We start from the raw sequence: 27,649 nt of genomic DNA on the forward strand, positions 1-27,649 counted from the left end.
ATTTGAAAAAGTATTGTAAAATTTTACTAACTGCAACAGTGAAAGATATGAGCCTTCTCATAACATCAGTGCAATGATTTTTATCTCTTAAATGTAATGGTACTTACCCATCCGCTGAGTAAGTTTTCCTTTTTTCTGTGCAGTACTTACTTTGGGTATCTCAATCAATGAACTGTACAAATGTGATCTGTAGAAAGTAGAACAGTGCTGAATAGTTTATCTGACTGTCTAGCCTTGTTTATATGACTCAAATTTATTAGATGAGTAATTATTACCCTCTAATTTAATGTGCTCACAAATACTCTCATGATGCAGTAACTACCCCCACCTTGGGTACAAAACCCTGCAAATTCTAGCTGGTACAAACTGAGAGTTGTAAAGTAAATTCTTTTATTACTGTATAACCAATAAGGTAGATTTCTATTTGTTCCATGACAAGTTTAAAAACTTTTTAAATTTAATGCACTCATAGTCAGTTGCGATAGCTCAATTTATGAGCTAATTTATTGCAGATAATTAGTCTGCAATAATCAGATAATCAGTGGCTTTATAAAGCTAAATATGACCCCTCCTAACATTTCCAAGAGCATAAGCAATAAAAGCGGGAAACTCTTAACAGAACTTAGAACAGATACCAAGAATGGCCTGAAACCTTTCAAGTGACCTCTGGAGATTTAAGAGGTAATTAGGGAAATTGAAAGAACAGAAACCATACAACTGAGCTGCAGGCAGCTTTATTTCTATATTAATCAGTTCGTTATCCTAAAATTCAAGTCCATCAAAATTAGAAGTGAAAGGCAATAATCAACCAGGTAAAAAAAAGATTATTTTTGTAACAAAAAGTGCTAAATCAAAATGATGAAATTTTATACCTGTCTTCTGAATGCTGGAGAATAACTATGTAGAAACTGGATGGCAATTCATCCACTATATTAAAATGTTCAACAGGAATACAGAGGTTTCTCCATGCCTGTACAGTAATTCAAAAGTAGTATTATTTTCATAGACTTTATAAACCCTGTTCTCAGTTCTTTCATTAGAAAACTGATAGTAATTCTAGGAAAGAACATACTAAAAGGCCCAAACACTCAGCAGATGTGCCCAGGACAGTAGGCTCAGTCCAAACAACAGGAAATACTGCTTCCCTGTGAGGGAAGCAAGCACTGACACAAGTTGTCCAAGGAGGCTGTGGAGCCTCCATTCTTGGAGACAGTTCAGAAACCATCTAGACATGATCATGTACAACAAGCTCTAGGTGGCCCTGCTTGAGCAGGGGGTTTTTACAAGACGACCTTCGGAGATTTTTTCTAACCTCAATCATTCTATGTTCATGTAACTTTTGTGCAGTGCAGAAGTACGTATAAATATTATTTAAAACAAGTTACAAATACTGTACCTTAGTCCGCTCTTCATAACAACATGACTTTTATGGCCACTACACTATTTCTGAAGTTAAAATGCTATCAAATACTAGCAGAGTATTAGCAAAGGAAGTGAGTAGAATAATTCATAGTAAAATTTATATTTCAAAAAGAATTTGCTAGAGACACTTCACCAAGTACTATATAAAATTGTATTTGGTTTATGTGGCAAGATTTTGATAACAGGGAAAGGTGCAGGAGTGGCTCTTAGAATCTCAGAATTGTTCAGGTTGGAAAAGCCTTCAGAGACCATCAAGTCCAACTGTTCTCTCAGCACTGCCAACCCACGTCTTGTATACACACAAATGTCTCTCTGTGTGCATTTATATAACATATATATATAAACCCCTAATAAGTAGCTCGGAAAGTTACCACTGAAGTAGCAGTCAGTTGCTGTTCCACACAACTTAGAAGATCACTTGTGTTTCTGTTTTGTTTCAAATGATTCTGAAGATGCAGCAATGCTGCCAGCTGAGAGCTGCTGGTGTTGGATGTAGCGGTTAGAAGGATACTCTTCATCATCACAGACACTGAACAACTCTGTAAAAGTTTTACATCTATTTATTTTCCTTCACAAAAATTAAACAAATAAATATATACACTATGTTTGTTATAACATATATCTATGTTGAAGAAAAGTTCTCTTGCTTGAAAGGTGAAATGAACTAGCAGAAGACTGATGTTTGTTCTTACAGGTTAATGTAAACAGTCTGACAATAACTAAGAAAGATTTCTTAAATAAAAATATCTGGAATTGATTTTTTTTTCTACATTTATCATCAAGGTTACTGCATTTAGTCATCTAAGGTCTACATGGAATGGTAAATACTATGTTCTTAGCTTAGCCTTTCAAGTAAGCTGAGTCTTTTCTGTTTCTGTGCTTTAATGGACAGCCATCACATCACACAACAGTCTTCTACAAAGAGCAAAATAATGGGTAAAACTACATAAACTTCTTTCAGCAAACATACTAATCCTGTCCTTTGAATCAATGCTAGCTAAGAGCCAAACCATTTTTCTTTTAATGCAGATGTCACATTAAAAAAACAAAAAAAAAAAGGCAATTCAGGTTCATCTTACCAAAAATTCCAAAGGGAGGCTTAATACAAACATTTCTGGGCAGTAATAACTGAATCAGCAGAATTTTTTGCCCAGTAAAAGACATGACAACTCATGGTTTTGGTGCCTTGATATACATCACATTAGATTGTTCACTAACAAGTATGACAGCACAGCATAAATAATACGGTGTGCTGCAGGAGTACAGGAGTGATAAACAGTTAAACCACCAGACCCAGTATTAGCTGATTCTAATATACCAGAAGACCCAGCTAGTCCATTCCACCCATGAGTGCAGGTATTTGCAAATTTAAGTGTTGACAGAGAGTCAGGTGCTTTCTGCTTGTCATAACTTCCTTCAGTTGCATTGATATGGCAGGAAGGAAATTAGTATAAGGTGCTTTTTTGTATTTCTGTAATACAGATGCTGGTGTAGGAACTATGGGTGATTTGTTCCTGATGAAGGGAATATAAGCCTTACAGCCATTCTGCATCTTCTCTTTGATGGAGGCACATATTCACATGCATACACACTTTCAAGCCATCTATGGGACCATGCTGTGCAGGTATCAATCTGACAAACTGAATGTAAACTGAATTATCCACCTCAAAGTAATGAACAAATTCAGAGAAACATTTTTAAATTATTGATTAGGGAGGGATGAAACTGTATTTTGCGGCAATGTCTTATCTTTGCTAATTATAATACAGTCATTTATTCCTACTAAAATTTTTTCATGTATGCAATCATCAATGAAAATGTCAGGTCAAACACAACAGATAATAGAACTGTTAAAAAACCACTGATGAAATGTTCTGAACTTTGCAAATATATCATATATTTGATGACCTGTATTACACACTAGTTCTTACGTGGAACCCTACACATGTTCAGTATGACCAATTTTCAGGCTATACAAATACAGTTTAGTTTATGCAACTTCAAACATCCTCACGCTGAAAAGCAGCACAAACATTAATTGCCTTACCTGATGAAGCGCCAAAAACTGGCTAGTTGAAATTGGATCAAATTGTTGAAAGCATTCTGCCATTTCCAAACTAGCAAGAGCCAGTACATCGGTAACATTATGACTAAATGCAATAGCCATAGACTGTAGCAAAGCCTCACTGGATTGAGAAAGATACATCTGAGCCATCCTGTGTCCTGTCTAGATGATAAAAATAAAAAGCTTTATATAAAGATTGGCTAATATTAAGTATTTGTTATACATACACCAATTACAGCATGTTAGAGAAGATAAATATTGCTTTTTAATGAGTAATTTTAATGCGTTTTCTTTTTAAGGCACTTCATGTATGATCAAAATATGCAAATACTGATTAATTTTCTAGCAGACACCAACATCTGTTATACAACATTAAAATATATTTGGTTTAACACAGAAATTTCTTCTAATATAAAATGTTCTTAGCAGAACAGACTTTAAACTTCAGGCAATTTGAGCAGTTCAGAACCAAGGATCAATACAATTGTTTCTGTGGACAGTTAACTATATTTATTCCAAATTAACCCACGAATCTCGTACTTCAGGTATTTATTGATTTTACTAGCAACACAAACTGTACACTCCCAATTCCTAGTGTGCTTTCAACTACAGTAATTAACAGAGATCAGATCACCGAATTTCACAAATGTTTTGTGATAGAAGTAATTTCTTTCTTTGTTCCCAGTCTGCAAAAAGTTATGCTCCCTTAAAAAGGCATATGTCTGAGGCAGAAAGAAACTGCCTGCTCATCTAGTCCTGGTTGCTACATGCTCCATGTAAGATCAAGTTTGTGTTACAAACATTTCCATTATCAGTTTAAACAGAGCTGGTAAGGTAAATTGACTATTATTCCATAAAAAGAAAGCACTCAAAGTCTAATGCAAGCTCATAAAGTAATATACCATTAATTCCTGTATTTTCCTCCTATACTTATCATTATGACATTTATTAGTTGATAAACCGCTGTCTGTCATGTCCTGTTCACTGCATTCTGCTGAAGTCAGCGAAGATTTTCTGATGTCTGATTTAGCGTCTTCCTACCCATCACAGTATAAAAAAAAAAGAACAATTAATCATTCCATTAAGTAAGACAGGCTTAATTTCTTTTGTGAAAGTTTATGTGAAAATGGAATTCATCTTAAAAGAAATCACTGCCTTAATTCCTTCTTGGTGAGAGATTTAGTAATACTATCCACCATCAAAATTTCTTAGTATGTTATGAAGGCAGTATGACCAACATAAACTAAAAAGACGCCCCATACAACCTCTAAGAGTTTGACTTTCTCATATTTGTCCTCCACTAATTTCTTCTGAACACTTTAATTCATCACTGAATTTATAATGCCTCCATCAACTCTCCTTTTTTTACTACAAGACAAAAGGAATTTAAAAATCCAAGCTTTTAACCTACAAGTCAGTACTTCTCGATTGCATGGATTCAGAGACCATACCTCACTCGCCCTTTAAGGCATTCAAGCAATTTTTCTCTCTTTTGAAAATATTGTGATTAGCATATCTCACAAAACAAATCAAAAATTATCTACATGAGGACAGCATGTAGGCAGAAGCATGTTTTTGAAATCGCTCATTTTGCTATCCATTTTTATTATGGCTTGCCTGCAGTATATAAAAGCTAGTTCTACACAAAGAGCAGCTTTTATATAAATGTATATAGAAAAAATATTAGAGCAGATAAACTTTACACAGAAAAGTAAGTTTAACTGCAGAAAAGAATGCATACCATAACATTTGGCTTCCAGTAAATCTCTGAATATACAGGATCTACATTAATGGCAAGTAAATGAAGAGTTTTTCCAGTTAGATACAGGCATTTGGATTTGATGTTGGGACAGCCTTTACAAAGATTCCGTATGTTTGCTAACTGAGCCAGTGTAATGTGAGCCATGGTGCGTTTCATATACTTCCAATCCTGGTAAAACACATATTTATGTTTATTTGTTCATATATCCCCACACAGACAGAAATACGTATTTTTTAAAAATGTAACATATATTCACACACAAAATACATAAATACATATGTTAAATGTGATCATACTTTCAACTACAAATGAGCTGTCTTTAATAGATACACAATTTCATTAACAACTGATTTAGGAAAAAAAAGTCCAATGTAATCTCTATAAGCAAAATTCAACCAGTGCCAAGGAAAACATGGGATAAGGGGAGGGTGCCCAGTAAACCATTCCCAAGACTAAAACCACACCCTTCAACCTCAGTTGCTACAAAACTACATGACTGGTCTGGGAACCCATTTCCTCAGCAGTGGAAGAAGTTGTGTTATGGAAAACCTTCTTATACCTTTTATGCAAATCATAGGACTAAATATTTTTTATTACCTGTTCTGTTACATCATCTTCAATGATTAATTCCTCCACAAATTCATGAAATGATGCTTCTCCCACATTTTTAAACTTTTTCTCAGTAATGACAAGATGAAAAATATCCAAAAGAATTTCTACGAGATTTATTTTTCTAAGAGCTAGTTGTCTCATTAATGGGATACTAATATTTTTATTCTGAAATACAAAAGAAAGAAGAATTCTATTTTTAAATATTTTTGTAAATTTACCTGAAAAGAAGTAAGAACATTGTATGTCTTTTAACTAAAGAACCAAACATTTTAGCATTATCACCTCGATAGAGCAGAAATACTGCAATGAAGAAATCGAAGTAATTTAAAAGAAAAAATTCAATGCCAAATATATTACAAGGCAATCAAAGTAGCTCCATAGAAGAAGTGCAGCTGGGTTTTTGATTTCACGTTTTATGTACCTTTACAAATATGTAGTATCTAACAATGATACATACACACTAGCAAAGTAGGCTGCAGGCTTTCATTACCCGAAGTACACTACTTTGAAGATAGACATTCTTTATTTATAATAATGTTTTGCGAAGACTTTTTGTTTCTCCTGAGAAGAAACACATTTTGAAGAATTTTAAACTTTCAAGGTATTTAGAGAATCAAAAATATCTCCAAGTTTATACTTTTTTCTTTTGTAGCTGTTAGATAAAGTGTCAGAACTGAATAAGCTTGACAAACACCAAACAAATCCTCTCTTCATCCCTCTTTCAACTGTAAATTCTTTTCGCATCCAATATTTCCTTCTGTACACAAAGCATGCTTATCATTACAAGAAGATAATTTCTGGAAGCCCCAAATGAGATTATCCAAGAATGAGTGAAAATTACAACTAGACTAGGTTTCTTTTCCACAATTAAGGAAAAAGAATGTCCATACCTCATTAATTGCAAATAGACTACAAACACTATGAAATACTTCCTCTGTTTCGGATACTGCTCTCTGAGCTAAGTTATAAGCATGTAGATAGTGACTATGTTTGTCTTTTTTGTTCTTTTCCTGCTTGGCAATCATCCTGAAAGAAAAAAACCAACATCATTAACTCAAAAGAACTAACATAAGAAAGTGCTTATTTTTATGGTATCAGCACTGTTGAACATATATAATTAAATAATGAATCTATCAATTAATAGATTAAAAATTATATTATTAATCTATTAATTAATAGATTAAAGATTAATTATAGATAAAAAGATTAATTTTGTATATGTGTTTTTGAAATGTACAAATAGGAGAAGTGACTGTTTACAAGTTATTTTTCCAAGGTCTTATTCTTAGAACTGTACTGCTGCAATGCAAGAAGATGCCAAGACTCAAAGAGAAGAAAGGCAGATAATATTCTAGAGTATGTATTTTCCAGAAATAAAATGGCAGTATACCAGGTACAAAATGTTACCTCAGTTGTTTTAAGGGGGTATCCTGTGAACAGCTGGGATTCCAAGCATACCCTGTTTTGTACTTTTACTACTGCAGCAGTTTCTAGAGAAACATTTCAACAGTAAGAATTGTAAAAGCGTCTACAAATGGGAAGTCAAAAAACAGACTTAAGAGACCCTGACACTTTGTTTTGACCTCAAGAGAACAAAAGAGAACTCCGCCTTCAGTGAAAACAATTTTTGATTCTACAGTACTTTTCTGAATACAGAAGACATGAAGAATGCAAACAGACATGTAACACCAATATATAAAACCTAACAATGTTATCTGCTCTTTCCCATCTTAATTAGACTACAAAAAGTAAACAATACACTTCATGGACTAGTTCAACCTAAATAAAATTTTTCAATAGAGGTATAGACGTATAGTCTTACCTACAAATATTTGCACATTCCAGCAGTATTTCAGCGCTGTAGTTTTTATGCCCATGATGAAAAAAGTCCTTCTCAATTTGAACTAATTTATTGTAGGATTCCTGTAGCACCTGTGGCAACTGAGCAGACTTGGCATTAACTCTCATATGATCCTGGGCAAAATGTATCTGAATAAGTGTCTTTCTAGAAATAAAAATTAAATACAAGAAAGCAGTCAGAAAGCACAGGCTATTTTTGAGAACAGACACATTTCGCTCTGCTTTCCTTTAAATTCTAAGAAATCTACAAAAAGCCTCATAAATGTGTGTTTACAAATTATAGTAGTTCTGAAAAAATCCAAATATTGTAGTTTGAGATTAGAGACGAGGTGTCACTTGTTCCATGTATCTGATTATTCCATCTTACTAGGCCTAATCAGTCTTCTAAATACAGATGAACTGAGAAGACGGATATTAGTCTTCCGTTTCTAATTGAAAAACTTCCCATTTATGGAAAGAGACAGGTGTGTAAATGTTGTATACTTCTCTCCCTTTACCAACACATTTTAAGGTCTCTGTGCTTGGATTTCAGTGGAACCTAAATCACTGTTTAGTTTCACCATAAACAGGCTTCTTGGTTCATGGTGAGAACAGAAGTAAGTCAACACTGTAGACTGCAGTAGTGTTGTGGGAGTGTTCAGACACCTCTGCATAGACAAATATATGTTGCACCTCTAAGTAGTCGACACTGCAACTATGCACAATAATACACTGTGGTATCTAATTTACCAGTGTAACAGGTAGTAGGGCTACATAGAAGAATTAAGGCAGGAAATACAGAAATTTGGAAAGAAATTTAAATTTTAAAAAACCAAACCACCACATAAATGACTTAGAACAAAAATATTTGAGAATCCACTGAATTTGCCATACTAAAACAAGACAGCATTGTAAAAATTACATATATTTGCGATGTAGCTGCAGATTAGAAGCTGGGCGTATTTTAGAGAAAAGACAGTTACCTGGCTTCAAGGGATGCAATCATAAAACCCAATTCCAACTGCCTGCTAGGTCTCTTCAGTAAAGCAGACTGAAGCACATTTACAGTACGTTCCAGTATCTCACAAGCCTGCAGGTAACACCAGAATTTTTGTAATTCTATTTTAAATGTCTATGGATAATAATAATCATTCATTTAGAAAGCTTGAATTTTGTACAGAACATGTTAATTATCCCCAGGATGGCTGGCTCTTGGTAACTGTAAGGTAGAAAGTTTGAAAGTTATCATCATACTTAGATACTTAGATACTTTGATGATTACATGAATGGTGCACATACATACAAGGAGAGAAGATGAAGCCAGATTCATCTTGGAGGTACGTACCAGGACAGTAAATATGAGTTCAGTCAAAATCAAAATAATGCCTCTACACAACACAGACTTGCATAGTTTATCAAGACAGATTACATCATCACAGACATAAGACTATATTTATGCTGAAACTCATGGAAGGGTTTAACAGTAAATGCATATTTGATGCTACAGGGTTTTAGTAAAAAAAAAAAAAATAGTGTTATAGTAGTATTTTCCAGAATCTAGAAATAATATTTATAAAACTGTTTGAAATACTTGAGAAGGAAGAAGATAAGAGAAAATAATATTGAAAGGCGTGATTTTTATTGAATATGGAAAATAAGTACACCAGTGTTAACAGAACTGTCTGAATACAAAAGAATTCTAATTAAGAGAATCAGATCTCTGGGATTTAGTCATACATACTAGATTATAACTGGTTTTATTCCAAGAAAAGAATATACATCTTATAAAAACATCCTAAACTTCTGTGGGTAGAATCTCATTCCTAGTGGCCTGCACCTGTTTGGAATCTGTAATTTATGTCTGTTGAATGCTAGAGAAAAAAAAAACATTAACTGCATTTAACACCTAATTTTGCATTTACTGAAATGCAAAGACTATAATACTTCACTGAGAGAGACCACTGCTGAAAAAAAACCCCAAACCACAACCTCCAAACTCAAAATATTTCCTTACCATGCCCTGTTTTCCTTCCCCCTCTTCCTCTAGAATTGCTTCTATTAGACTAAGAGTACTGTTATACCAAAACTGTTCATTGCCTCCCAGAAGCTGTGCTTTCTCGAGGAGTGCTTTAGCTTGTCTGTGGTTTCTTTCCAGGTTAGCCAACACAGCAAGTAAGTACAAGCACCTTGACATATCAGATAGGGCCCTCAATTCCTAGAAAGAAAGAGATGTGATCTATATGCCAAAAATCCACTACAGCTATCGATATTTATGTCTGCTCATATTTTAGATTAACCTTACAGAAATAAAAAGCGAATGGTATTCCCCCAAGTACCTGCCGAATTTCTTAGTTACTCCTTATATTACGTCTACTTCATATTTCTTTATGTTCCTCTACTTTCTATCTCACAAGTCAAATAAGCTGTTTTCCTGCTATTATTTAGTATGTATATATCTGCTAGTGTTTGTCAGCGTCTGATGAAGAAATGTGGTGACGAAAGATTTTTTTTGTGAACTGTACAGATACGCTAGATATCCAGTGAACTCACAATGCTACTTTACACTGGTTATAAGCTATATAACTGGCGCTGTATAGGGGACAAATATTGTATCATATTTGTATACTAGCATACAGACATACAGGACAGTAGTAACAAATTTTATTATTAAAAATACTGTCCTCCCTAATGTATTTTGAACTTTCCTCAATATACAATGCATAATTAATGCTTTATAAAGGGACATCTATTATTCATGAATATCATCCATATATTATTATTCAAAGTATTAATGATTATGCTAAATTTACACAGGCAGTTTTTATTTATGCAAGAAAAATTATTACACAAAATAACACAATAGCAATTATATTTTTTAAAAGTAAATTATTTACTGCAATAATTGTATTTCAGTAACTTGTATAATGAAGCACAGGGAAATGTGGAAAATAGTAGGTATAGAGAAAATATCTGTAATGTATAATCCTTCATAATAATGAGATGATGCAGATCTGTTTGGTGAAATATATGGACACTTATTTCAGATCTGCCAGAATTTTAAAATATAATTTCAGTTTTATCAAAACAGCAGTAAATCCATAACGAAGCTCAAAATGAAATAACTAGACTTTCAAATGATCAAAATATTGAGAGATGGAGCTAAATTCTCTCTCTTCTGCACAAACCCTGAGCATTTCCCACCTATTTAAACTAACAAGGTTGAAATATACCTATATCTTCCAAGGCCACTGCAAAGCAGACAGAGATGCTGACACTACTTCAGAAATTTATATAACCTTCAGACAACTCCCATAAAGTTGGACTGAAATGCCATATATTTAAATGTACATATTATATATGCTGAAACTTAATATAAAATTGGTTTGGGGTGGTGGGAGAAGGCTTGGCTTTGCAGTTTGATTATTATTATTCTGAGGAATAACTGCATCAAAATGAACATTTTCCCTACACATTTTATTAGTGTTTCTTTTTCTATTTCATTTTTACTGTACCTGAGTTGCAGCATGGGCCTCTGAAAGCAGAAGTCTTGCTGGTTGATACAAGCCTAGCTGAATTAGTACTTCAGCTTTTTGAATCCACAAGTAAGGGAAAGAAAGTGCACTCAGTCCTCTTCCTGTTACTGCATTTAACTCAAAACCCTGAGAAATTAAAAAAGTATTCCACCTTCATAAATTTCAGAACTAAATTAGACAGAGTACAAGTTGTTATTAACTACGATATCCCACAGCTCAGATGTATTTTCTAACTTCAAAATTTAATGTTATATTACAGGAACAACAGGTTTATTATGAGATTTGGAATTTACTATCCTCAAAAGGCATTGAGCTCATAAGTATACACTATTCAAACTAACTGTATGACAAATAACTACTTCAGATATGCTGCTGTCACGAAGACGTTGATTTTTGGTATTAACTAAAACTCAAAGAGGAATACTATTTACAAGAGCTAAAAGAGGTGACTTGAGAGGATTAGTAATTAGAAAACCCAGGTATGTTATATGCAGAAGTATGGAAAAAATATACAAAGAGAGCAAAATGGTATGATGACAATCCAGACAGCACTGCCATAATAAAGAGAAAAATGGAGGTAAGCATTAAAAAAAAATCAGTAAGGCAATTATTACCTTCCTGAAGAAGAGAGAGTAAAGACAGAACTGAAATATTTGCATGCTCTTAAAACAGTATGTAAGAGGAAGCAAAACAGTACATGCTAATGTAATGGAGAGAGAAAGAAGAGAAAAAACAAGACCAAGAGTGAATACAGTATCTTTTTTGCTTCTCAGTCTTTTAATCGATTTGCATTAGTTCCCAAATCCATTTGTAAGAAAGTAGTTTTACTTTGTATCAATAAAGATTCCAATCTTGTTCTTTCTCAGCATAAATAATACGCCAGCCAAACCCAGCTCAGCTTCAGCTAATGCTTGCTAGCAGGTAGCATGCATTTTAATGATTTTTGTGTTCATGTACTTCTCAAGTATTACCTAAAAACAAACTAGCAAGTGTACTAAAAAAAGTGATGAGTAATTTATTATAGAAACTGAAGTAGAAATAAAAACCTTTTCACTTGAAGTAAGGATATTCTCATTCCTACTACCATTAAGCTGAGCATTTTCAAAAGATATTTTTATTTTTTCTGTCTTCATACATACAGTTTTTTCTTTGTTCAGTGCAATCTCTTGCCTACACCTAAATCACAAGAAAGAAAAAGTAAACTCAAGTATATTTTAAAAAGCATTTCATAACAAAGTACTAGTGTGTTAGGAATCTTTACCGTACACTACTTGGTAGATAGACACTAACCAAACATGCACAGAATTTTAGAGCATAGCTAATATACCAAAGGTGTGTTCTGAGATCATGTTTTTCACTATTTTCCTCCAACAACACTTATCAGCTGTAGGGAAAACAGTCCCAACTAAATACCGCCCCAGTAGTGAAAATACATACATTGCTTGTTCTAATTCACTAATGTATACTTCTCCAGCAGCTTTCTCATGATACACAGATGCCTGACTCAGTTTTAAATCTGAGCATATCAGGGCAATTCTAAAAATAAAAAGAAAAAATGTTTAAAAAACAATCCAGATCATTCATATGTTCCTTCATATAAGCACATTATATATAAATAGCACATATTCCACATTTGTCAATCCTGCCTTCTCATGTCTTGATTAACACTGGCAATAACAAAGATTGTAAATAAAAACAGGGGAAATTACCCACTGATAGCGGTCACAGAATAATACAACAGTTTGGGCTGGAACGGACTTCTAAAGATATCTAAAGGTATGGGCAAGGGCATCTTTTACAAGACCAGGTTGCTCCAAACTCCATCCAATCTGACCTTGAACACTTCCAGGGATGGGACATCCACCAGTAGCCCCAGTCTTGTCCATCAAACCTGTATCTCTCCAACTTAATGGCAAAAATTATGTACTGAAAGTATGAAAATATTTATATGGTCTCACTATAGCATGCAACAACCACTCCCCTGTCCCCCGGTGTATATGTACTAACCTATTTTTTTGTCCTGAGTAAAGAATACTATATTTCTATACATCTATCTAATCATATAAAGACATCAGGTCATAGATATAAATAAAATACCATGAAATAAACACAAATCTTGAGGAATCAACAAAAAAGATTTGTCTGGCAAATCTTGGCTGAAGATAATTTCCTATCAGAAAGTCCCTTTTAGTCTTGTAAGAAAGCAACTCAGTAATCAATTGGTAGAGAAGCACATATATTTGTATACACAAATATCTATTCTGCTCAGTGGAATCAGTTTAGGCATTTTAAAGCTTCATTATGTGGTATTTCACAAACAGAAAACAAGACAAAAAATTGCTTATTACTGTTACTTATTAAGCAAATATTATTTAATACCTATCAAAAAAGCATGATAAAATGCTTTAACTAAAACAGCAAGAATTTTCCACTGCATGCATATTAAATATTTTTAAATAAAAACTTTTAGGGGTTATCATCCATAAAAATAACATCATTTTGGCCACAAAGACAAATCTCTCTAAAAATGCACTTATTAGGGCAACTTCTTTGTGCCCTTAAGGTGAAGAATATATTTTTGGTGCAAGTAGGGAGTCTGCCTTTTGAATACTTAAAAGATAAGACTTTCATAGAAACTTTTTGTGACTTTGCTTTTTTCAGTTAGATGACAATAAGGCATTTCAAAAATTTTTCACATGAAAGTGGCCTGGCTTCATAATCTTGTATGCTTTCCACGTGGAGATCACATTAAGTAACAAATACACTTAGTGGCTTTAATTCCACAAACCTATTTGTCAAAATTCTATTAAAATGCATAAAAAATAAGTGAAAATAAATTAAAAACTATTACAAATATAAAACAGTAAGTCACAGAAAGTCCTGTTACTTGGTGAAATACTAATGGATGGTCCGCTCCATTCAGTTTCTCTTTTATTTAAAATAAATAAAGGATACAAACCGAAGGTGATAGAGATCAGACAGACTTCTACATTCCAGAACTTCACTAGCAATAACTTCAGCTAGCTGAAAGATTGGAAGAATCAAGTGGGGGCAAAAAATTTTCTGCAGTTCTTTAGACAAAAGGTCCATAAAATACAAAGTGCAAGTCTGAAAAGAAATTTTTTAAAATTCAGTCAGTATAAACATAGTTTTGTAGAAAATAAATTTTAAATTAATGATCACATCTTCAGTTCCAAAATAAACCTCAAAGAAGACACAAAGAAACTTTCTAGCTGAAAGAACAGAAAGACACACAGAAAGCTGGTAAATGTCTTCTCTAAGTTAAGTTCATTTCAGCCTGCAAAGTACAGGCTAACACTTCTTGAAGCATTAATGAATACTACAATACAAAAGTATTTGGGATAGCTGTCTGAACACATACAGAGAGAAAACCTAAAATACAACCATTTAGTGATTTTCTTCTGAATAGTAAATACTTTATAATTTTGAGAAGCATACTTACAGGTTTTGGGAAATTATCCCAGTTAATACCGTAAATATTTGTTTTCTGTTTAAAAGTATCTCTGATTTCATTGGGACAGTCATACTGGGCCCATTCTTCCACATTTGCTGGTAAGGTATCAACTGATTCTTTCCCTTTAGGCTTCTCCTTTGCAACAGAAACCTCAGCCTACAATAAAAATAAGGACACTTAGGAGATCAAATTAACAATTCTATTGGTATTAAATACTCAGCTAAAAAAATGAACACAATTGCTTAATATCCTTTGAAGTTTTGTCAGATTTGGGGTGCTTTGGATCTCTAGACTGTGGGTTTTACAAAACAGCAATATCTTGACCAAGGCAACAAATGAAGAAGTATTTGTAAATTCATGATCTGTCAAGACTGTGTGACCAAGAGTGAAAGTATGATACACAGATTCACAAGAGAAATTCTTCCCAGGTTCTGAGGGTTGGTACAGGAAAGCATCTGAACTATGTACCAAATGAGCCCAGGGAAACATCTCTTAGAAAGAGAGGTTTGTTTTAATTCCACAGAAAAGTGGGTCTTACTTGTTTCTCTTTCTTTTTGTCCTTGTCTTTTTTAGAAGTTTTTGACTGCAGTTTCTGAGGACTTGTAAGTTGTGAAGTCTTTAATGTTTTTGTAATAGTCCCTGATGCTGACAATGACACCTAGACAATCAAATAGTTACAGTTAATTATTTTCAATTTGCAATAATAATAAGAATGTCAGTTTCTAGTAATAGTTATTTTCCACTGCAAGTCACTATCTACAGCTATTAACAATTATCACATATCATATTCTGCTTGCACAATAGTTTTCTTCAGAAAATAACAATTTCATAGATTCCTGGATGCTTGCATTATTTGTACAAGCATTTCGGACAATCATGACAATGCGATTAAGCAGCTTGTCAAAAGACAAGATCATCTCTGTGATAAATACTACTGCTACCTTTTTTTAACCTATATGGTTGCAAATGCAATTCTTTTGTTTTCAAACCACTAGTCTAACTAGCTTAATTTTCTACAAGGGATGAATTTTATAAGGAAATAATCTGCAAGATGGCAAAGAGTCCCTCTGTCCTCTTTCTGGGTTAGTCTTTTACAATGCTACTAATGAATATTATATAAATATAGCCAAATATATATATATATATATATATAATATTAATATATAAATATGTCCAAATATTTAAGCATACGAAAGAATTAACTGAAATTTTCTCTGTACAAGCAAAAGCATAGATTCTGATCTTATCTAAAATTAAAAAAAAAACAAAACCAAAAACCAAACAACAACCAAAAACAAAACCAAACGAAAAACAACCAACCAACCAACAACAAAACCCCCAAAACAAAAACCACATTAATTTCATTAATTTGAGGAGATTAATATATTCTACTGGAGGAATCAAGAGTAGACTACAAAATATCAATCAAAAAATAATGCTGGATATTCACAACAAATGAAAATTTCTAATTAAAGGTAAAAAATGTTTTAAAAAGTCAGAGGCAGCTGACTTTTTCAGAGAATGTTTTAACATCTTCTACTGAGTTATTTATGGAGTCCTAACACTACAGAGCCTGCTTTAAAGAGGATGTCTGCAGTCAGGTCTGCTTTACATTCTACACCAAACCAAGGTGTCCTGTACTCCTTCAATACCACATGGTTATTCTTTTTCTCACAATACTGTTCAGCTGCAAACATGATTCTTAGAATTACTGTCATTATCCTACAACTGGCACTGACAGCAGCATCAACTCTTTAAATTTTACTTTTAACATCTTATTCAAACAGTAGTACTCAAGGTAGTTTTTTTCTCTAGTACGACACTCAGTCAAGTGTAGGATATTAAAAGTTATGCTTGTGTCAATCTGAAAATTGTCAATATTCAATTTTTATTTTGCAAATTCCTGTCTCACATCACATGTTAAACTGATTTCACAATGAATTCTTGGTCATAATTACCACGATTAAGTGGTAATAAATTGCAGGTTTTTATATCCAACTGGAATAATATTAAACACAAGCTATAGCTTACCAATCTAGTTGGTACGTCCCAGTTGAGACTGTTCCTAAAATGATTTGTTGCATTACTATTATCAAGCACAGATTTAGTCCTCTCAAACACTTACTTTACTAAACATGTAATTGTTTTCCTATGATCATTGCTGTGATTCTGAATAGCCATTTCAATTGGGCATATCTATGAGAAGTCAATTTGATTCATTTGAAATGCTCTAACTATGGAAAAATAATCTGAGAAATTAATCATTGAACGCTGCCAGCCTATACAATTCCTGTAAGTCAAATGACAGCCCTTTTGATTCAATTTCATGAAGCTCCATCTGAAATCACCATTCTTCAGAACTGCCAAAAATGTCTTCAGTATGTATTCTGCCAATACTGAGATTCCTCAACAAATCAGAAATACAAAATTTGAGAACCTATTGCACAAAACATATGAATGCGCTCCAGAGAAACAATGGCCCACTGCTTTTATCCTTAGTGTCTCTTCTCCATTTTCCTGAGAGAAACAATTTTCTTGTTGAATCCTTAAACCTGAGAAAATATACTAACTGCACCATAAACCAGAAAACTCTAAGGACAAAGTTAAACACCAAATGAGTAGCTGGTACCATAATTACACAAGAAGATGTGAAATATACTGGACATATTATAACAACACAACACATAATTTCGTATGATCTCACCTGCCAGATACGGATGATACAGGCATATGCCATCAAACAGTGCTGCTGATGAAAAGAAGAACTATGACCAGAAAATAAAGCCATTAATGTCTGCGCTCTAAACAAAGCTTCCAATTGTTTAATATTACTCAAATCTTCCAAATTAATTTGGGGCATGGTACCATTTGCTCCACTGTCCATCTCAGCATTTTCTGTAGGCAACGATTTTGGTGTAGCATTTTTTTCTGTTAAAAAAAAAAGGGAACAGACGCTCACAGTGACAGCATTGTAAAAATGTATTTAAAAGTTAAAATTTCCGAATTGAAAATGAAAATATTTAGGGGAAAAAAAGAAAAATGGACATCTATCCACTAAAGATGTTCTTGTTAAAATGATGCAATATTACTTGTACCATGTTTTTAATCGATAGTGTAACAGTTCTGTATAACAAATGATGTAAGCCTGACAGAGAAGTGAAATCCACGAAAGGCTGGACCAGATGATCTTTTGAGATTCCTTCCAACCTGGGCTATTTTATATTTGAATCTAATTTTCCTTATTATATTATTTGAGTTTCTATTAAGAGCTTTGCAAAAATTTTCTGGAAACTTAAGTGGTGTAAGAAGGACAGTAATCATAAGCAACCAGGTGAAACTGGGTGGGAGGATCATTACAGCACTAAAACTTAAATCACCATAGGACTGTGAAACAACCCCAACAAAACCACTAACAGAAAAGTATGAACAGAATATTGCTACTGTTGCTGATCAACTGTGTGACAGTAGAGACACTGAACATTTATCTTGCTCAATGAAAACACCAGAAGTACTTGCCTGATCCGTGTCATCTATCCACACAAAAAAGAACAGCAGAGCAGATGCTCATTAATGCCACACAGTAGAGTATGGTTCCAGAAATCAGATACTTTTTTTCCCCAAATGAATATTGGGGTATCCTATCAGAACAGCGCACTGAGGTCATACCAGTACAAATGGATATTTGTGTTAAAGAACAAAAGAATTTTTACAGTTACACAAGTAGTTGAAAGCATACATCCCTTTTAAAGTCATTTTTGAAAAATTAAGATAAAGCCAAGGAAAGGGCAATGGACTTAGGTACCCAAATCTTGGCACATAAACTATTTCCTTCAGTTTCATCTGTCCCTCCTTGAGAACTCACTTGAAACAAACTGTCCAGCACTGCTTTCTGGCAGCATCTCACAACTTAGGAATCCCTATGTCAGAGGGGAGCAGTATCTTACTATACCAAAAGACTGAGGGTAAGTCTCCATAGCATAACACAGAATTCACAGATAAACTGAAGTTGTATTGAATAAATGACAGTAAATGCACGAGAAAATACAGACAAGCTTGTGCCATTCTTTTTGATAACTAAGCTGTAAATTTAAAATCTCCCTTGTGTTTCCTGCTGAGAAATTCCTCTGAAGGAGATACTCATACTACATACCTTCCTCTTGTGAGGACTGCATAGGGAATTTCATACATAGCAGGAGATGTACTGCCCACTCCAGAGGTTTAATAGCATCAGTGAGGGGAAACTGATTACAATATAAGCATTCAGCAAATTCCATCAGGTAATCAACTCTCTGCCATTCATCTTCTCGTTTCTATAGAAGTAATAAAGGAGGAGTTAATCTGTATTTGTTTATGTAAACCATCAAAATTACATTCTGAAGTTTCAAGTCATCTTAATCGAAGCAAAAAATAATTTGACATCAAGCAGTTTTATTGGTATCACATAATCAGAATTATGATAAACAGAATGTAACAGAAAACTCCACCACCAGTTAAACCTTGATTTTATTAAAACCGCTTGCTACTCTTAGACATTTTTCTTTGGCTGGACTCAACTAAAATTTTACTGGATATAAAGATTCAACCATACAGTTTTCCTACTGAAGAGGAATCTCAAAGTTATAAAAAGTAATGGTCAAGTATATGGCCTCCCTACCCATTCAGGAACTTGCAGTCCTATGAATCACTTGAGAAACATCATTCTATCAGCATGGGAACAAACAGGAAGAAGTGACAAACCTGTAAAGCAATGATCGCATTTTGAAAACAGCTTAACTGTCCAACAATACTTCTGGAGACTGTTACCAAGTGATGCCACACACGTGACAAATAATCTTCACTTTCATGACTTATTTTCTGAATGGCCATCATAAAATTGCATCCTGATCCTGCCCTCAGTGTAGCCATAAGTTTGAAAATCAGGCTAGAAAAAGATCAAACAAATTACCTGCATCTGTACCTGTAAAATAACTTTGTGAGTAAGACACATATACTAGTTCGTACCAGTATAGTACAAAGATGCAAAGCTTATAAACTGGCATAAAAGGGCATAAAACCTTCAACTCAGATAAGATTATGTAAACAATATCCTAGATAATTTAGTTTCCATTTAATAAAAATGGGTTTGCAGTTTGGAAAACTGAAGTTTCTGCCATATAGTCACATCTCATACATCTATTTGCTTGAGAAGTAAGATACTACTTGTATTCAAGCTTTTTAAAAATTAAATTTACAAATATTATTAACAGATTAACGATAGCAAACACTGCCTATGTATGTCTTTTTCATGGAAAAGACACAACAGTGTTTTGTGTTGTAAGGACAGGCTGCTAAAAAGTAATCATAATACTTTCCAATGCAAAAATAAAAAAATACTCATGAGTTTTATACTTCTCAAGAACGAAAATGCTTATTTTAATAAAAATAAGTCAACCAACTTACAGTTTGTGTCTTGTCTGAGGCAAAACGTGAATAGCTTCATCCAGGAGTTTTAGTGCTGTCTCCCAGTCAGCTTTATCAGCACAGATGTGGAATAACAGACCATATAATGAGGTTCTTAATGTCAGATCTTCCTCAGCACCTTTGAAGTATATTCAAATGATTTATTAACATACTGCAGAATTAGAATAATGATTACAAAATACTGGGGTTTCTTTTATTACTAGATCAACAGAACGAAGAACATGCCTGGGAGAAAGCATCCAACTGATAACCCAATATTTTGAAAATCCTTTGTAATCCATTGATGCAAAGGACATGTATCTTTCTTCTCCTAAAAAAAGGACAAAAAAAAAAAGAGAGAAGAAAAAGCCCTTTATCTTTCAGTTAACATATATTTTTAAGTATTTTGAACTTTTGTTTCATCTGTGAACCAATCCATATCATTAATATGAATAGCAGCTTGACCAGAAGAAAGGCACAGGCCTTTCTCCAGAGTTCTGTAATACAAACCCAATACAAAAATAACCAGACTTAGTAATACTCAATCGCTTACACTCATTAAATAACATGAAATCCTGAAGTACTCTCTCAGAGTCACAGGGCAGCTGAGTTTGGCAGAAACTCTACAGAGCTCTCTGCCTACACCCCTAAAGCAGGCTCCACTCTTTACCTGTGAAAATTTGACTACCGCAATTCTCACCCAAAGGTCAGAGACTTGCCAACTGTTTCCCTCTCCTCTACAGCAGTTTTGCGTCTTCAAAGATAAATTCACTATCTTGTTTCTCAAATGGATCCATATATGTGTCCCGTTCCACTGCAAAAAGGGGAGTAGGATTTTTTTTGCTAGACTTCTCAGGCAAAAATAAAGCGCAAACGCAGCAATATCATATCTGAGAACCGTTTACTGATAGAAAAGGGTAAGTGTTCTTACCGAAGGGGGATAGAAAAGAGAGGGGAAAGAGAGAAAAACAGAAGGAAAGAGAAGATATGGACAGCGTTACTACAGAAACCCCGGGCGCTTTTTCGGCGTCAGCTCAGCAAACGTAGCGTGCGTGCCGCGAACCGCGTTGCGTCTGCGTAGCTCCCGCGGCGGGCTGGGCGCGATGTGCAAACAGCAGCAGGCTGCGTGTTTCTTCCGTCAGCAGAGAACCGGCTGCTGTGGCTCCGGGCGCGCTCCTGGAGCAGCTGCAGACTCTCGGGTTCGAGGCACGGCGGCTGCGGCTGCAAGTTGGGTGCCGCAGGCTCGTGCTACAGCAGGTTGGTGCGGCGGGCAGCGCAGGAAACACGGCGGCGGCGGTCGCGGCTGGGTACAAGCGGCGGTGGCTGCGGCCGGCAAATACGGCGGAGGCGGCCGGCTGCAGCGGCGCCCGCTCCATCGGGGAGGCAGCGGAACACCAAATCGTCGCGGTGATGAGCTGGTTCGCGGGGCTGGAGCACAGGGGGGAAAAAAAGCGAAAGGAGAAGGGGGGGGGGGGGCCGAGCTGACCTTACAGGCGAGCCCCCACTCCCTCCAAAATACCCCAAAGCGAATGGCTCCCTTTGTGTCGCAGCTAGCTGCTTTTGTGTGCTAAGGCTCCTCCCACAGCCCGACTTCGCGGGCATTTTTTTCGCGAGCATCTGGGCATTTGCCCCACCCGCCAGTGGTGGGGGCTCTTGCTCACAGACTGGTCGGGGAAGCTTTCTCTGCCCTGACTGGCTGCCGGAGGAAGCCGCCCCGGGGACACGGCTGCCAGCACACGTATAGCTCCTATAAGAATATCGCATATGTTGAGGCATAAATAAAAATCACATTGGTCCCTCTCAATATGACACACTAACCATTGAATACATGTAGGATGATGCCAATAAGCTAACTGAGCTATAAGCCACAACTTTTGGGTAAGTATTACATTACCATCGTCAAAGTTTTATCAGATTTGGTCTAATCAGCCTTTACTTCAATGAAGGCACAAAGTCTGTCTAATTTAGTGGCCTTCTGCGATGGAGTGGCTGCATCAATGGACAAGAACTATGGATGTCATCCACTTGGATTTCTGTAAGGCCTTTGATATCGTGGCCCGTAACTTTGTTGCTACCGTATTGGACAGATAGAACTTTGATGGATGGACTGTTAGGTGGATAAAGAAGATGGATGGACTGTTGGATAAGAGTTACAGTCACTGGCTCAATGTCCAAATGGCTCAATATCAAGTAGAAACCAGTAACAAGTGGTGTACCTCAAGGGGTACCAATACCAGGGAGACTGGAACCAATATTGTTCAGTATCTTCATTGCTGACATAGTCAAGGGGATTGAGTGGACTCCCAGCAAATCTGCTGATGACACCGAAGTGAGTGGTGTGGTTGATTGATGAGAAGGAAGGGATGTCACCCAGAGGGACCTTGACAGGCTTGAGGAGGGGGCCCAAGGCAATCTTGAGAAGTTCAACAAGATCGAGTGCAAGGTCCTCCACTCGTGTCAGGGCAAACCCCAGTACCAGTGCAGCCTTGGGGATGAAATGAGAGCAGTCCTGTGGTGAAGGATCTGGGAGTACTGGTAGATGAGAATCTGGACATCTGCTGTTATATCCTTCTCCAGATGTGACTGCATTTAAAAATTGCCTAATTATCCTGGTCAAGGATCACTGGAAACCAGTTCCTGCTTCTTACAATGGTTACTACAGTGTATATCTATTTTAAAAACTCAGTAACTCCAGAAATAATAAAATATAGAGCACTCTGTTAACAGGAATTCTTTTTTCTAACTCCTATCAGAAGTTTCTCACTTCTAATTCATAAGAATTACCAACATTTTCAGACATAAAAACACCTATGCTACCTAGAGCTGTAAATTTTCATTATCTACATTAAATACGTAGATAATGCAATAAAAGCAATAAAATGCTTTTTAATACCACTTACTAAGAATTCAGTCTGAAATTATGCTGTGGTGGAGGGTTAACTATATACACATAACGAAGTATTCCTTTTTATTAGTTTTAAACATATCTCTCCAAGTAACAAACTTTAGGACTGTGTCTATGGGCAATTACTGTTATGTATCTAAACACTGTCAAAGTTCCATTAAACTTACCATTATCACTGTGCTTCCAAGTACACATTGTACTCATCAGTTCCTACACACCCAGAATAAGCAGACCAGTCACCATCTCTGATTATTTGTGATTTATACATGGCTTGATGAGAAATCAAAATAAACCTTTCTATTCTTGTACTATCCTGCTTGATCTGAGATGCAGACTCCTATTTGTACCACTAAGTTTGGTTGCAAAAGTCATCAACAATCCCTTCAAGTGCTCATTCAAGTGCCCATGGAAATGTACAGGAAAACTCACAGCAGCTTCACTGACATGTAAATCAAATCTAGAAAAAGGAAACGGATCAGCTCCATGGAGTTTTGAAGTAAGAAAAGTTGTAAATGCACATGGAAGTTTCAGTGTGCAGAAGAAATTCCACATAGTAGTGAGATGTGTTATATGACACATATCACCTGCATACAGTTTCAAGGGGATGACTTATTTGGATTACATGTGCTGTTCATAATAAGTATTTAATTTTATCACAAACTCCTAGCACAGTCTAAATTTTAACTCCTTCCTACTGCCAAAGTCCTAAACCGTCTGTTAAAAACCTGAAGATATAAAAAGTAAAACTTGCAGGTAGAAGAAATTTGAGTCTGCAGGTAGGAGAAAACTTAACTTAGTAACATTTTTTTTCCTGAGTTAGTGTTTTAGGATCTATTATCATATTCTCCAGATCCATTAACATACTTGCCAGAAGTGGCTTTTTTTCTGGGTTTTGAATATTTTCTAAACATTCTTTTTTGTAAGCTTCATGAAGTGAAACACTAAAGTGAAAACCAGACAGCAAATTACTTTGCAGAAAACTGTTGTGAGTTTGACAATTGCCTAAAACCAGAAGAATCACCAAATGGAATAAAAGAGTATGTGACTGCAGGTGAGAAACCATAAATGTGTTTATGACAAATAAGTCACTTTTGCCTCTTAGGAGAGGTGTCTTAAAGTTTCTTTACCATCACCAACCAATCACTAAAAACAAGCAATACCTGTTAGAAATTCTTACCTGTTTGTTTTTAGATTCTGCTTTAATTATATTCTTAAGAATTATTTCAGTAGGTTCTTTAAGCTGTTCTCTGTCAAGTGGTGAGCCTAGCAAAGGTAAACATGCATTCCAAAAGTGCCTAGCTGCAAACATTACAAGGGAATAATTTCCAGCTTCACCTGCATACCTGAAGAAAGGGAAGTAGAACTTAATACGGAAAAACAACCACACTTTAGCTTTAATAAAGAATTTTACTTCTATGAACTTTTGGGTTTAGCTGATCTATGGATCACCATATGTAACTTCAACAATGAGGACTTAGCATGAGAGCTTCACAGAAAAGCTGTTTTCCTTTTTTATATACCAAACAACTTCACACACTCAGCAGAACTAGGAATAAATAAGTAGCATATTAATGATTTTACTGTATTTCTGCATAATCTTAGCTCAAGAGCATTCATTAAAACAATAGCAGAAACCTCCTCAAGATGTTCTCCTTGGAATAATATACTTTTTTTGGCTTCCTATTATGTTGACTTCTCATTCCAAAAAACATTAAAAAATAGAACACAGTAATTAATACCATAATATGTATTTTGCTTAGTACAGTACCACTGTAACACAAGAATATGCCCCAAATGCCTCTAGCTGCATTCAAATTGCATTGAGCGTATTTCATGCAAATGATACTTTGAATGAATAAAATTTAATAATCCTCCAGATTGTGATACAACACAGTACTCATCTGAGTGAGAAAAAGCTTGGAATTTTAGTAAAAAATCCTGGAGTGGTGCAATGTAATCACCAGTTGAATAGCATTACTCTTTTAAAAAAAACAGTTTTTTGAAACTAGCAGTCTGATCACCCTCTAGACAGCACTTTTTAGATCACATTTAGACTGCTGCATCCAGTTCTAGGCCACCCAATACATGCCAGACATGGACAGATCACAAAGAGCTCAGTGAAGGGCCACCAAGATGATCCAGGGACTGGACTGCACTTGCCTTGAGACGAGGGCTAGTTGAAGAGGTGGCTTTGGGAGACCTAACAAGGAGAAGTTTCTCATTAACCTAACAAAGTTATTGAGAAGCAACAGTCTGGCTCTTCAAAGTGAATGGCGGGACAAGCAAAAACTTTAATAAGTTAGAATAAGAAAGGTTCACAAATGTCCCCCATGGGTACAGCTATGAGTGCAGCAGGTTACTCACAGAGGCTGAGTGTCTCCATTCCTTGAGGCTTTCACAGTCAGACTGGATGAAGCCCTGGGCTGGCCCTGCTTTAAGCAGGAGTCTGAACTAGATCCCTTCTGAGGATGGGATGATCCTATGAGACTACAAGGTCAGCTATGTGGAAAGTAGTTGAGAAATTGACTGGTGTGCAGAAACCTGTCAAATTCTTTGTTAAACATTTCAACTCACAACTATGTTGATTTTTATCAGTCTTGGGAGAAAATATGATGATCCCCAAAACCGTAATCGAATTTTAGATCTGTTTTATATTAGTTTTCTTTCAACATAAAACATACCTGGCACTCTGAACAAAGGTTTTTGATGCTGCTACACGCAGATGTTTTCTTCCAGACAAATTTTCCATTATGCTCTTTCCTTGTATACAGGCCATAGTGCTTAACATTTCTTGGCTCACCCTGTTACCAAGCCTGCATAAAGGCAAATACTTCAAGAAGTGCTAAGTCTTACATAAGACCATACCAATTCCTATTAATGATGTATTCAAGTTGCTACTATATAAATGTCCCTTGCTCTGGAAGTTAAAAATCTTTCTATTGAGTTTTCTTATAAAATTAGAAAACATTTCAAAAACTGAATATTTTGTTTAAAGGTAGACTAAAATATCTTTTCACACTTCTAATGAAAATAACTGTGAAGTCAGATTTTAAAAGGACTATTACATATATTTAGCAAGGAAAGAAAATAGATTTGTCATTTTCTCCCTATTTTTCACTATTGTACATAAAAAAAAAATTGGTTCAAAGTCGAAATTACACACCAAGCAATTAAAAATGGAAATTGGGAAAATTAGACAATTTTTGGTACTTTCTTTTGGGATTTGTCGTGCTTGTGTCTGGTAAAGTATGCTCAGGGTCCTGGAAAAATTGATATGGATCCTATTCTACTACATGTAGAAGAAAACAATGTAGATTTCAGTCCCAGAGTTAATCAGTTAAAAATTAATACACAAATAAATTGATACCATTGGTTAATACTATTTATTAATAGCAGTTTAGTAAGAAAAGAATAAATACAATTTGCAGGAGCTTTTAGTGTTTTCGTTACAAAGTGCCACCATTGCAGCTGGCTTGCTCCTACTCTGCGGTGAGAACTGCCATGCAGTCATGATTTGTGTCCACAAGAGGGTACCACTGTCCACAGTATAAATTAACAACTTAAGTATTTAATCTCCTTGTCCCCAGCTTATGCTTTACCAAGGAAAGACTGTCTTCCATTCTCTGGAAATAGCATTGACAATTCATGACTACAAAATCAAACATTTTATCTTTCATTAGTTTGTAGATTGCTAGATGTGCAGCAAGTATTCTCTGAATTTCTGTGAAGTTCTGAAACTATCTATTTAATATTAAGATAACTTACTTGGTTTTACATGTGTTTAAACCCATGTAGAAAGCTACTACGAGTTTCAGGGAACACAATACTGTTTTTGTAAGTTCAATTATTTTGCGGAGGAAAAAAATGAACGATATATTGTATCTGAAATTTTTCACATGTTTATTTCAAACTACATAGATGTACAAGCTGCTGACTCGCTTGGATAGCAGGCTTCATCCATCTTTCTGAACGGGGTCCAGAGCCACAATCTGGATCTCCCACTGCCTTTTACTTTCATTTACTTTCATCATGTCTAACTGCACAATTTATTTCTAAAAAAGATTCTTTCGTTTTTGATTATGCGGCCAGACAGATTTACCCTATTTACTTTCTTCAAAACTTAGTTCAAGTACGTTACCACACTACGCAAAATTCTATGTACTTACATGCCATATTTCTTAATATTTCTATTGTGGACAAAATTCTTATCTGATTCCAAGATCCTTTTGGAACAAGTCATCACGCTTTCATAGTCTTGTGATACATACGCAAAATATGTAAGTCGTGTCAGTGTCTGCAATTCCACTAAGGAATCTGACCAACTGCATTCTAAAGCCAATTTCACTAACTAGGATTTAAAAAAAAAAATTGTTTAAATTCCAGGTTTTTATATGCTTTTTTCTACAGCAATTACATGCTTACAGCTGTATCTTCCTTACAACCCACCTGGGCATGGAACAAGTATGTGATAAAGCCATCTAGAAAATGAAAGAGCTACAAGTACAATCAAAATATACAATAGAGAGGCCTCATTCACTGCGTAGTAAGTATTACCATAGTATGTGCAAATCCAGCTGTAATTGTGCATGCCTTTTGG

At 35.2% G+C, this 27,649-nt stretch overlaps 1 protein-coding gene across 1 annotated transcript in view; it reads right to left on the reverse strand.

The window, feature by feature from the left end:
- Nucleotides 1–27,649, reverse strand: part of CFAP46 (cilia and flagella associated protein 46) — a 72,051-nt gene that overhangs the window by 15,595 nt on the left and 28,807 nt on the right. Inside the window, exons 22-46 of the mRNA XM_069020334.1 lie at nt 27,219–27,400; nt 25,734–25,865; nt 24,230–24,395; nt 20,394–20,478; nt 20,148–20,286; nt 19,446–19,629; nt 18,859–19,018; nt 17,413–17,636; nt 15,247–15,366; nt 14,697–14,864; nt 14,193–14,341; nt 12,671–12,769; nt 12,280–12,409; nt 11,213–11,359; nt 9,715–9,915; nt 8,684–8,790; nt 7,684–7,866; nt 6,752–6,887; nt 5,847–6,026; nt 5,229–5,417; nt 4,390–4,524; nt 3,470–3,649; nt 1,794–1,961; nt 873–970; nt 108–187 (exon numbers count right to left, since the gene is read on the reverse strand). Coding sequence (XP_068876435.1) covers nt 108–187; nt 873–970; nt 1,794–1,961; nt 3,470–3,649; nt 4,390–4,524; nt 5,229–5,417; nt 5,847–6,026; nt 6,752–6,887; nt 7,684–7,866; nt 8,684–8,790; nt 9,715–9,915; nt 11,213–11,359; nt 12,280–12,409; nt 12,671–12,769; nt 14,193–14,341; nt 14,697–14,864; nt 15,247–15,366; nt 17,413–17,636; nt 18,859–19,018; nt 19,446–19,629; nt 20,148–20,286; nt 20,394–20,478; nt 24,230–24,395; nt 25,734–25,865; nt 27,219–27,400 — 3,742 coding nt within the window. The remainder of the gene's footprint in view (nt 1–107; nt 188–872; nt 971–1,793; nt 1,962–3,469; nt 3,650–4,389; nt 4,525–5,228; nt 5,418–5,846; nt 6,027–6,751; nt 6,888–7,683; nt 7,867–8,683; nt 8,791–9,714; nt 9,916–11,212; nt 11,360–12,279; nt 12,410–12,670; nt 12,770–14,192; nt 14,342–14,696; nt 14,865–15,246; nt 15,367–17,412; nt 17,637–18,858; nt 19,019–19,445; nt 19,630–20,147; nt 20,287–20,393; nt 20,479–24,229; nt 24,396–25,733; nt 25,866–27,218; nt 27,401–27,649) is intronic.

The sequence above is a fragment of the Aphelocoma coerulescens genome, chromosome 6, assembly GCF_041296385.1.
Source record: "Aphelocoma coerulescens isolate FSJ_1873_10779 chromosome 6, UR_Acoe_1.0, whole genome shotgun sequence".
Classification (NCBI taxonomy): Eukaryota; Metazoa; Chordata; class Aves; order Passeriformes; family Corvidae; genus Aphelocoma; species Aphelocoma coerulescens.